Below are 12,071 nucleotides of genomic sequence, written 5' to 3'. Positions count from 1 at the left end.
TGAAGTAGTAGTGGGGAGACAAGAAAGATCAAAGCTAGTCCCTCTCCTTCACCCTTCTCCCACCAATAATATAGAGTCTAGGGTTCACTGCTTGCCATTTGAGAGACTCAAAGTCCAGAGGCTCATTAATTGCTGCTGCTATCTCTGGGCCATGAGTTTGAACAAGGGACCACTGAGTTTATCGCAATCTACCAAAATTCAGAATACTTTCCATGCTGGTTCAGGAATTTGCAGAAGCAGGTCCCCAAACTCCCACATGTTCAAGCAGAACCAGAATGACAGCTACCTTCCATTGGCTGGTCCCATTTAGTGGGACTTGTGTAATGCAACAATAGAACAATGAACCTTGGTCCGTGAAAGGTTTACAGAGTATTCACTACATAACAGCCTTCTTCAGGCAGGGGGCTCATGGATCACTCACACTTTAGAGATGAAGAAACTAAAGCAAAGACACCAGTGATGAGACAAGATTAGAAGCCAGCTCCCTTGATTCTCAATTCAACGGTGTGTCCACTTGGTCACTTTTCTGGCTTCATCTCGAATCTGAGCCAGTTGGTCTCAGTGTACTCTAAGGGCCTTTCTGGATCCAAGTCAATGAGCATGTATTAAATACCAACTATTTGACAAGTGTTGTGCTAAGGCCTGAGGAGACAAAGGAAGGCAATATATAGTCCCTGCTCTCAAGGAGCTCAGGATCTAAAGGGGGAAGAGGCAATTCACAAACAACTTGGGACAAACAAGCTACATTGGAGGGATCCAATGGGTGCCTCCTCTACAGATCCTCCATGGATTGGTCATTTGACTGCAACAACATTTTATCCTATTGACTCCCAAAGCAGGGCTCTTTCTGTAGTACTGCCACATTTGTCCATTTGGGTATCTGAAGTCTGTCCTGATCTCCCCGGCTGCAACAGCCTTTCCCACCCCCACCCTCCCATTTTCTCTTGTATGCATGTACATACTTCTCTGTATTGTACACGTGGTTTCCTCTGATAGAATGTAAGCTCTTTAAGGGCAGAGAACGCTTCTGTTCTTTCTTTGCATCCCCAGCATCAATAACACTTTCTACTGCACAGTAAGTGTTTAATATATGCTAACTGATTGAGGTCATATTCTCTCTTTGTACCCCTCTCATTACTCAACCCAGGACCCATACACTGTGGGTAGACAGTTTCCCCATAGACATTTGTAGAAATGAATAGATTTGGATTTGGGCACTTATCCATTCAGTGGTGACTCTGGAAAGTGTGTTTGCTGTCTGCATCTGTGGTGCTAATAGTGAAGGTTAATTGGAAGAAGGAGGTGCCCAGTCTTCGTGCCTCATTCCCTTCTCTCCTCCCTACCCAAACCCCAAAGGCTTTCTGTAAATAGCCCTGGACTGCTCATTCCCAGCTGAGACAGCTCTAGGCCACTCATTGATCATTCTCTATTTGTGGGCAATTTTAGTTATAGAAATAATGAGAAATCCAGTTGAGCTCCTACTGAGATGGCAGGCCTTTGTGCTGAGAGCTCTGCTTTCAGATGGTTTGGGAATAGGCTCCCCCATCTCCCCTCATACACATGGGCAACAATACCCTTCAATCTGAGAAGGTGGGAGTCAAGGTGGGGGAGATAAAGATAGTGAAGAGGAGGGGAGGGAGGCAGAGAGTTCATAAACCATGGACAGAGCCTTGTGGCAGGTGAATGGATGCCATGTCCTCTTCGGCTCTCCTGCAACTCAATCATTATATCATAGAAGATCAGAGGTGGAAGGGAGATTAGAGGATCTCAAATCTAACCTCTTTGTTTTATGAGTGAGGAGACTAAGGCCCACAGAGAAGAAGGGACTTAGCTAAATCCTGGGGTCAGGTAGAGGAAGAGGGTGGAGTTATGGGTTGTTTCTCTCTAAGAATGAAGTTTTGGAGTATGAGAAGTGCCAATATGAACATGGTACTCAAGAAAGAAATCTGGTGCCACAGAACGGGGAATTTAGTGGCAGGTGTGAAGTGGATTGGAGTGGGGAGGTTGGTGGAGAGCTCCAGACATGAGGCTCTGAATGAGGATAATGTTGTTGGGAATAGAGAGGCAGAGCAGGGATGATTGAGCGAGACAATTTCCTGTTAAGTGGGATAAGCTTGAATGGTCTAATATTAAGTATTAGAATCTTAAAATAATGGAATCTTGGAGTCATAGCATTTTCTAAGTGCTCTGATGAAATCTCCCACTCTCTGAGAAATCTTTGACAAATGGTCATCTGCCTCTGATCATACCTTTCCATTGATGGGGGGCTCATCCCCACATAGGTATTCCCTAGTGCCATAAAGCACAGTTTCTGCTCCTTGGCACCTCCTATCACACAGTCAATAGAGAATTTTCCCCAAAGCCACTGATTAGATTTGCTGGGAGTGCTGGGTTTGCTGCTCCACCAACAAGTAGAAGAGAGGGATCTTTGAGTTGCTTCAGTAGAAAGAAATGTCATGTTCAGAGGAGGCTGGGATTAGGCCTGCTTTTGTCCCTATTGTCCACTTTGGCTCTGCAGCATCATGTCAAGGTCTGGTGCCACTTCTTAGAAAGCCATTGACAGTAGGGATATGCCCAAAGAAAGGAGGTGATGAGATAAAAGACGAGGCCATTGCAGGAACTGGGGCTGGTAAGACTGAAGAAGAAAAGATCAGGGGTGAAATGAGATCTTTCTTCAGGTGGGTAAGGGGTTCTCAAGTGAAAGAAGTTATCGGCCTCATTCTGTTTGGTCCCAGAGGGCAATTCCCAGAGCAACAGGGGGAGGCTCCAGAGAAACTGATTTAGGCTTCACGTGAAGTGGGATCCTTCCCTCCAAACAAATAAAGGAAAATAATTTCCTAACATTGAAGGATATCTAGCAATGGACTCAGCAGACTTGGAAGATAATGAAGTCCTCCTCATTGGTTGGGGTGGGGGGAGGGTCTTCAAGAAAAGTCTAAATGAATTTGTTGGGAGAGGCACCTGATGCCCTCTGAGATGCTATCATTCTATCACTGGTGTCCATGCTGTCTGTCCTTCATGAGAATGTAAGCTCTTTGAGGGCAGGGACTGGTTTTTTTTTTTTAAAATCTCCACAGCATCTAGCACTATTCCTGGCACATTTTAGAGGTTTAATAAGTGTTTGTTGAATTGGGTTGGACAAGATGAAATTAAGAAATACTGTAAGCAGGATATTGTGCTCATGGCTGGAGGTGACACAGTATTATCTAGCAGGCTCTGCCATTATGGGAGCTCCCAGTTGTTTGGTTTTTGGTTTTGAGGTATGGGGGGAAATGGAGAAGTTATGATTTTGCAATGTTTTGAATTCTGTCTAGGATGAAAAATGCAGCCTGTGAGTTAGAAGTCTCTCAGTGGGAGAAGGAAGGGATCCAGAAGACAGCCCATCTCAGCAAGTGATAATGGTTGAAGGGGGTTCGGATTGGAGAGGACATTCTGTGACAGGGATCTTTAGGTTCTGACATGCCTCCTTGGCATTTCAGCCAGCTTGGGTTTGCCAAAGCCTAGCACTGTGTCCACACTAAGAAGGCTACCTCCCCTCCCTCTCTCCTTTCCCTTTCTCTCTCCTTCCCTCCCTCCCTTCCTTCCTTCTCCTGGGAACTGCTGGGCTGCTCGCTTGGCAGTTTGTAAGAAGACGAGTTTGTAAATATTGGTGGAATCAAACCTTTATGAGAACGGCTTCTTAGACATTTTCCTCAGATGAAGGTCACTCGGGATATTATTCCCCCATGGCTTCTCTTATGACAGCTTTATAGAATCATTGGATTTAGAGCCAGATGAAAATTCAGAGGCCAGTCAGTCCTGCTCCCTCACTTTAAAGATGGGGAAAGTGAGACACAGAGAGGGAAAGGGACTTGGCCAAGGTCATATCTTACTAGATGGAAGAGTCAGGGTTTGAATCCAGGTGTTCTGACTCCAAATCTCCTGCTCTTTTCCCTGTACACACAGCTGTATTCTATCACTCAGTGGGATCAGTGCTTACAGGATCTTGGCTTTGAATCCTAATTGTCACCTCCTCCAGGGGTCTTTCCTGATTTCCCCAGGAGGCAGTGTGCCCATCCCCTCAACTATTTCCTATTTGTTGTGTATAGCTTTTGGAGATACCATGTTGTTTTGCTTTTCTTTGCATCTTCCAGGACTCAGAAGAGTGCCTGCCACATAGTAGGTGTTTAATAAATGTAGTAGGTGCTTAATAAATCTTTATTGACCAACTGATGTGGCTTCCCTTCAGGAGAATGGGAACTCCTGAGGGCAGAAATTTCTTTTTGTCTTTATATTTCTGAGCCTGGTACATAGTAGGTTCTGGTGAGGGGACTTGTTCAATGGAAATGTTCTTTTTCCTAGGATCGGAGACTGAGTTTTGAGATAACTTAAGGACCATCTAGGATACAAAGGCATAGACAAGAGTGTGCAGGGCATATTCAGGAGATGGGTTGGAACACAGGATCCTCCATATGACAGAGAGGTTTAGACTGTGATGCCTTAGCCTCTTGTACCCCCAAATGGCCTTGTATTTATTTGGGATATACTCAGGAATAGAGATGCACTCTCCCCCATGTGGAATATATGTTTCTGGAGGGCAGAGACTGTATCATTATTATTTTTGTATTCTCTTTGCCTAGTCCAATATTGACCACAGGGTAGGGGCTTTTTGATTGGCTGTGGATTGCTGAGGACCATGAGAGAAAGGTAAAGGAATCTGGACCTTGCCAAGGATAAATTAGGTATTTGAGAGAGGAAGAAAAGCGGGAGGAAGAGGAGGAAGAGAAGGAAGATGAGGAGGAGGAAGAGAAGGAGGAGGAAGGAAGTCAAAATCATTTCATATAAGGGCCAGTTATTAGAATTAGGTTTGTTTAGCCTGGAGAAGGTATGCAGGGGGCTTGAAGGGAGAGTGTCTGGAAAATCTCACTTATTTGAAAGATTTGCATATGGGCAAAAAATTGGGCTGATTTCTCAGATTCTCAGAGGATGTGTTCGTTATTTCATCATTCAGCATTTATTGAAGGCCTACTGTGTGCAGACTAAGGCAGGACTTGGAAGAATGGGCACAGGGTACAAAGAGGAGCCTGATCTTTCATTGAATCTAAGAAAGGCATCATCAGTGGCTTAGAAGTAGAAGATGATTGGTGAGTGTGTTGTGTGGGGGTAATTGTTGCTGACTGAGTTCACCTTTGCGGTGTCAATGATGTTTTAAATCTATGAGTCTGAGTCTCGGCTCATACCTCAGCAAATTCTCAAACTCCATCTAACCTCCCCCTACACCTTCTCAGAGATTCCTCTCCCACCCCTGTGCCAGTGACCCTCTCTCCTTTCAGAGAACAGGGCCAGTCATTTGTGGGATTTCAAATCTGCCTCCTTTTTATATGGCCTCTACCTTGAACATTGAGTGTGTAAAACCTGCTAGGTCACTGAACTGGGAAACATTGTTAAGTCATTTTTCAGTCATGTCTGACTCTTCATGACTCTTTTTTTTTTTGGCAAAGACTCTGCAGTGGTTTGCCATTTCCTTCTCAAGCTCATTTGGCAGATAAGGAAGTTGAGGCAAACATGGTAAAGTGACTTGTCCAGAGTCACATACCTAATTAGTGTCTGAGGGCATATTTGAACTCATGAAGATGAATCTTCCTGACTCCAGGCCCAGCACTCTGTGAACTATGGTGCCACCTAGCTGCCCCTAGGTAACTTATTTGTTTTTTGTTTCACTGGGAGCCAGGTCCAGAAAACAAAACAAACAAACAAACAAAAACAAAAAACAAAACAAAACAAAAATTACTGGAATCCTAGTACTCATATGATTGCAAGTGGAAGAGACCTTAGAAGACCAACCATCTCATTCCAGAGATGAGGAAACTGCAGCTTAGATAGGTAGAGTGATTTATTCAGTGTCTGAGGTAGAATTGGACGCCAGGTCTTCCTAACTCCAAATTCATCGCTCTGCCCACTGCACCATGCTGTCTCATTTTTGGGAACCTCAATCCAGTTCCCCCCTTCTCTGTGTACTGGCGACTCTAGGTCATAGACCACAGACTACAGAAGCTGAAAAGCCCCTCAGGAATACCCCCAACCAACCAACAAATCAATCAGCAACCATCTATTAAGCATCTATGGTTGTGCCTGGCAGGTACCATCCAAGGTTCGGGAGTCACATGGGCGAAAGCAAAACCTTTCCTGCTGTGCAGGAACTTACACTGCAGCAGGGGAATATGTATGTTTATGGGTGTGTAAAATGCAGGTAATTCAGATGATCAGGGAAAGGGATTGGTGTTTAAAAACCAAACAAAAAAGCTGTAAATGAATGGTGATGCTGGAGACAAGATTAAAAGTCAGGATGGGAGGACCTTCCAGGTAGGGGTCCCAGAGAGTGCAACAGTATAGAGAGCAGAGACCAAGAGGTGGAGTGTGATGGAGGATAGTCAGAAGAAGGCCATTTTGTTAGAGTGGCCAGTGCATATGGGGACCTCAGGATAAGAGATCCCCATGGGTCCCTTCTGTTGACAAATCCCATGGAATAGAAGGGCTAGAAAAGATACTAGAACAGAAAATGTCAGAACTAGGAGGGACCTTAGAATGGGGGATGTCAGAAGGGGGAGGTAGGTGTTCTATTGGTCCCATCTTATGGATGAGGAGACTATGCCTGAGTTGTTCAATGACTTGTTTATGCTCATGCAAATTGTCTGAGTCAAAATTTGAAATCAGGTCTTACTGACCTCAGGTTGACTATCCCACATGGCTACACGATGAGGTTTGAGAGACCAGTTAATTTGGTCCCAAAATTCCTGGGATAAGTGCCAAGTTGGGTGATGGAACTGCTAGTGCTGCCTGGGATCCCAGATGGAAGGTCACTACTGCCTGGGGATCAGGGAAGACTCTGGCTTGCTTCCATCTAAGGCCAGAGTTCTTGGCCTTTTTCTCACCTGTATCAGTTTGGCAGTCTGATAAAGCCCACCAACCCCTAGGAATCATGTATTTTAAGTGTATACGGTAAAATACGTAGGATTAGAAAGGCAACCAATTATTCTGAAATACAATTATTAACATTTCTTTAAAAAAAGAAAACAAGTTCCCAGACCCCAAGTTATGAATCCTGTGGAAAGAAGTAATATGGCATATTGGATAGACAATTAGCCTCCGAGTCCAGAAGACCTGGGTTCAAGTCTGGACAGGATTGTCTTCTCTTGGCTGTAGCCTGGGGAAAGTAGATGAACATGGCCATGACCCAAACAGCTCCAGGAGTCAGCAGTGGCAGAGATGCTGAGCTGCACCAGGAGGAGGTTATGCACACTTGCCAAGGAAATCATAGGCCCAGTTATTATCCTTATCCTGTCTGAGGACAAGGACAATGAATTTATTCCATGAACTGCTGGAGCAAAGTTGAAGGGACTTTCTGAGTTGTTCCAGGGGAGGTGGGAACTCCTACTGAATGTAGAGTTGGAAGAAGCCTCGACATCCACCCCCACTCATTCCTAAAGGAATTCCAATCCATTGCCCCATTCCCCACAAACAGTCATCTGACTTCTGTTGGAAGAACCCCCCCCCCCCGCCCCAGTAAAGATGTTTCCTCCTTTCCTTTAGCATAGCTTTATTTCCTGAAGGAAAGCCTAAAGCTTAAATTTGTCTCTTCGTCCTTCTCCACCCATTACTCCTGGGGCCAGAGTAAGTCATCCCTCCTCTAAAGGACATCCCATCTAAATTATGTCCTCTCCTCGATCTTCCCATGTAGACTAGCTGTCACTGCGTACAGATTAATAGGATGTGACACAGGTACTCGTGATGCAGTGGATAGAGTGCTGGACTGCGAGTCGGGAAGACCGAAGTTCAAATCCAGCCTCAGACACTAGCTGTGAGACCCCAGAAAAGTCACATAATCGTGACTCTCTCAGTCTCCTCTATACTGGCTTTCCCCACCCCGTTGTTGTGCTGATCAAATGAGATGTTTGTGAAGCACAGATACTTAATAAATGCTTGTTTCCTCCCAGTACATTGTCAGAGCCCCCCCCCCATTTGAACAGATAAAGAAACGAGGCCCACAATGGGGAAAGGCAAACTCAGTGACAATCCCTGGGAGTAGCACCCAAGTGTGTGGGATCATCTTGTGATCCTTTCCTTGAAGTAGCAGGGAAAGGAGAGCAGTCATTTAACAGAATTTCAGCTACTATTAGCAGCTGGATATGAAGTCCATTTTTATAGAGCTTTAAAGCTTATAGAGAGCTTCGAATGGCATTCCTGCCTCTCCCTAGTACAAGTCTTATGGTCTCTGGTTTACAAGTTGGGAGGGATTAACTCATCCAAGGTCACCCAACTAGCAAAGGGTAGAGTCAGGTTTCAATGCTTGGCCTGTGGGCCTGGCTATATTTTTCCAGTGCCTCTCCAGGAGGGAGAGGTGCTTAGGCTTTGGAGGCTGCCAGGTGTTCTCAGAAAGCCCGGATGGTGCTTTCTCTCCAAACTGGTGAGTCACCGTGGAGGTGACTCTATGTAGTCAAATGGAATGCCTAGTAGAAGATCATGGCTGTCCTTGTTCTGGCTTGGCCACTTACTGATGACCTTGGGCTGGTCCTTCCCCTCTCTGGGTCCTATTTCCTCACCCATAAGATAAGGGCTTGGGGCCATATTACTTCTAAGTCATCCCTGGCTCTTACTAAGTGAAAACAGGATGGATGACCACTAGTTGGGGATATTCTAGAAGGATGCTTGTACAGGTAGGAGATGCCTTTCCACTGGGAGAAAGCCTGAAATGATTTGATATCTGATGTCACTGGGCCAGCCTGTAAGCTCCTTGGGGGCATGAGATGTATACCCCTGGGGTAGGGCATAATTCCTGAAGCACAGTGGGGCCTTAATATGTTCTGGCAAAATGTCAGCCCCTTTCATTCTCAGGTTAGCAACTAACCTGAGACAAAGGTGGGGGGCCAGAATGGGGGAGTGGTTAGGAGTCAGACAGCCTCAGTTCAAGTCTTGGGGGCCTTTTCCTATGACCTAGGGAAAGGTGCAAGCTTTCCTCACTCTTGTTTTCCTTCGCTATTCATACCTGCACATGATAAAGGGCAGAGGGATTCGCCTGGCTGACCTCAGCGTCCAGAGCCTCTGGGGACTCCCTCATGGATGCAAGCCAAGGTCACCATGCGTTCCCCAGGGCCCAAGGGCTCTCCCACTGGCCAGTGGTGATAGCCTCACCTTGGTCCCTGGATTCCCAAGCTGTGGGCTCAGAGATAACTGGACCCGGCGGCCCGGAGGTGGGCGGCTGCCTTCTTATCTTCAGGCCACGGCGTCTCGGTACTCGTTGCTCTGGCCAGTGTACCACCGCCCCACCCCCCACCCCCGCCTGGCTCCGAGACCGTACCCCACTGCTCTCCAGCTCTCTCGGAAATTCTTCCCTGGTTCTTCCTCGGGATCTGGGCATGCTCAGGACCTAGGCTTCGGGGAGTGCGTGCTTTATCCCGCTCCTTACCCCGGCTTTGGGGGGCAAACAAGCGGCTTTCGTCCCAAAGCTGGGCGCGGTGCCCAGCCTTTGAGCTGCTGCGAAAGTGGAAACCTCCCGGTCCCGGGGGCAACAGTTGGCAGGGGAGAGGGACTCACCGAGGCAACAGTGCCCCCTCCCCAGTCATTCCCGTCCCAGCAGGGCGGCCTGCGAGGCCTCCTTGCCTCAGGCCGCCTCCGGACACTCTTTGTCGCCCGACTGCGGCGCAGACAGAACCTGGCGGGGGCGGGGGAGGGGGAGATGCTCTCTGCCAGGGCCAAGCTTGATGGGCTTCCCAGAGGCGGTGGAGCGGGTAGGAGGAGAGAAAGGGGAGAGGGGGATGGAGAGGGGGAGAGGGGAGGGAGAGAGAGGGGGAGGAGGGAGAGAGAGAGGGAGAGAGGGAGAGGGAGAGAGAGGGAGAGGGAGAGAGAGGGAGAGGGAGACGACCCGGAGGCCCGGGAACTAGCACCTGCACTGCCGCCCCCCGGCCTCCCAGCGCCCTGCAACCTGCAGCTCCTTTCCTCCCCCTGCATCTAATGCTCCTCCCTCTCCCTCTCCTAGTCCCCCCTCCCTCTCCTCCTCGTTCCACCCTCCTCCTCCTAGTCCTTTCCCCCTCTTCCTTGTCCCCATGCCTCTTTTCCTCCCCCACCGTCTCCTCGCCATCCCTCCGGTCCCCCCCTTCTTCTCCCTTGGGCTCCCTCTCCTTGTCCCCATCCCTCTTTTTTCACCTCCTCCCCTTCTTCCTCCCTCTCACGGCCTAAATAAATAAATAAATAGAAAGGGTGGGCTGCTCCTCGAGTCGCCACTGCCCCCTCTTCCCGGTCCCCCGCCCCGACTCCTGCAGCCCAGCCCCCTGCACCTGTGGGGCGCCCCCGCCTCCCTGTGCCTGGCGCTTTGTCGGACTCTGGGGGGGAGCGGGCGCCTGTGGGGGGGGTGTAGTGTGTGTGTTGGGGGGGGCCTCTTGGCCCCGCGAGAACTTAGACCCTCACCGGGCTTGCAGCCCCCGCCGCGGTTCCTGCGCGGGCCCTGGGTGCAACCCAGCTCCCACTCCCGCTCCAGCTAGAGTCCGCGTCCCCGGACCGGTAGCATCGGCGGCGGCAGCATCGGAAGCAGCATCAGCGGAGTCCGCGGCCAGGAGGTGGAGGAGGAGGAGGAGGAGGGGGAGGAGGGAAGGAGGCGGGGAGGCGGGGGCCAGGCCAGGCAGCGGCATTGGCGGGAGGAGGAGGAGAAGAAGAAGGAGGAGGAGGAGAAGGAGGAGGAGGAGGAGGAGGAGGAGGAGGAGGAGGAGGAGGAGGAAGAAGAGGAAGAGGAGGAGGGGGCCAGAGCGGAGGCCTGGGGCGGGGGGAGAGCTCCTGCGCAATCCGGCCCCCCGCCCCCGCCCCGAGCGGCCCGGCTCCGGGGGCGGGGGGCGGTGAAGGCTGATTCATGGAGCCCCGGCCCCCCCAATCCTCCTCCTCCTCTTCTTCCTCCTCCTCTCCTGGGGCCACTAGCCCCAGGCTGCCCCAGCCGCTGCCGCTGCCTGAGCCGCTGCCCACGCCGCCCCTGCCGCAGCCGCAGCCCCGGAGTCGGCGCTAGCCGCCCCTCCCCCCCAGCTCCCCTCTCCCCCCTCCCAAAAGAAGACGAGGAAGAGGAGGCGGCGGCACTGGAACAGCCGCCGCCGCTGGAGCCAGCCCGGACTCTTCCCTCCAGTGGTGTGTGTGTGTGTATGCGTGTGTGTGTATGCTTGTGAGTGTGTGAGTGTGAGTGTGTGTGTGAGAGAGAGAGAGAGAGAGAGAGAGAGAGAGAGAGAGAGAGAGAGAGAGAGAGAGAGAGAGAGAGAGAGAGAGAGTGAGAGTGTGTGTGTGTGTGTGTGTGTGTGTGTGTGTGTGTGTGTGTGCGCGAGTGTGCGCGCGCGGCGGGGCTGGAGGCAGAGCCGGAGCGGGAGTGGGAGCAGCGGACGGACGGACGGACGGACTGACAGGCGGGCGGACAGACGGTCGGTCGTTTGGTCGGAGCCCCGGCGGCGGGCGGGCTGGAGGCGCGGATGCGGAGCCCGGGAGGCCCCCGCGATGCAGCTGCCCCGGGCGCTCTGGGCGCTGGCCGGGACGGCGCTCTGCTGCCTGCTGCTTTCCGCGCTCCACGCGCACCTGCGCCGGGAAGGTGAGCTCGCGGGGCCCTGGAGGGCTGGGACTGGGGGGCGCATCCCTGGGGAAGGGGCTTGGCTGGATCCCCTCCTCTAACCTTCAGCCTCCCATGCAGAACCTCTTCTCCCCCCATCCCCGCTTGTCTGGGAATGTGAGTGTCTGTCCCACGCAGGCTAGCCCAGTGGGGACACCCCCGCGTCTTGTCCCCCCGACCCCCCGAGGAGCAGGATCGGGCACCCAGCCTCAGGTCCCCGCGGCTCCCAGGGCTCGCTCGCTTGCCTTCTTTCCTTTTTCTTTCGGCTCCAAGAACCAGCGGATCCGCCGGTGCCCTCTCCCCCCAACCCCCCTTCTATTCAGCAAGTTCTCAATAGATGGCACTCCAGTTCCATGGAAAGGGCAGGGTGGCCTCTGTCAGAGCCGGCGGAGGGCAGCCCGGCCCGCGCAGGGCCCCAGTTGCCCCCGACCCAGCGCCTTCGCTGTCTTGTAACTACGGCGGC

The 12,071-nt window shown here is 51.0% G+C and overlaps 1 protein-coding gene across 4 annotated transcripts in view; it reads left to right on the top strand.

Moving 5' to 3' along the window:
* TAFA5 (TAFA chemokine like family member 5) overlaps window positions 1-12,071 on the top strand; it is a 573,238-nt gene that overhangs the window by 195,509 nt on the left and 365,658 nt on the right. Inside the window, exon 1 of one of the 4 annotated variants that reach the window (XM_078148088.1) lies at window positions 10,734-11,590. The exons of 2 other annotated variants lie outside the window; for them this stretch is intronic. In XM_078148088.1, the coding sequence (XP_078004214.1) occupies window positions 11,500-11,590 (91 nt within the window). In that variant the 5' untranslated portion in view covers window positions 10,734-11,499. Of the gene's footprint in view, window positions 1-10,733; window positions 11,591-12,071 lie in introns of those variants that run through there. One more of the 4 variants, XM_078148086.1, reaches the window with a different exon arrangement.

This window comes from Phascolarctos cinereus, unplaced genomic scaffold (genome assembly GCF_003287225.1).
Source record: "Phascolarctos cinereus isolate Bilbo 61053 unplaced genomic scaffold, phaCin_HiC Scaffold_1;HRSCAF=81, whole genome shotgun sequence".
Lineage (NCBI taxonomy): Eukaryota > Metazoa > Chordata > Mammalia > Diprotodontia > Phascolarctidae > Phascolarctos > Phascolarctos cinereus.
This window is presented reverse-complemented; position numbering and strand designations above follow the sequence as displayed.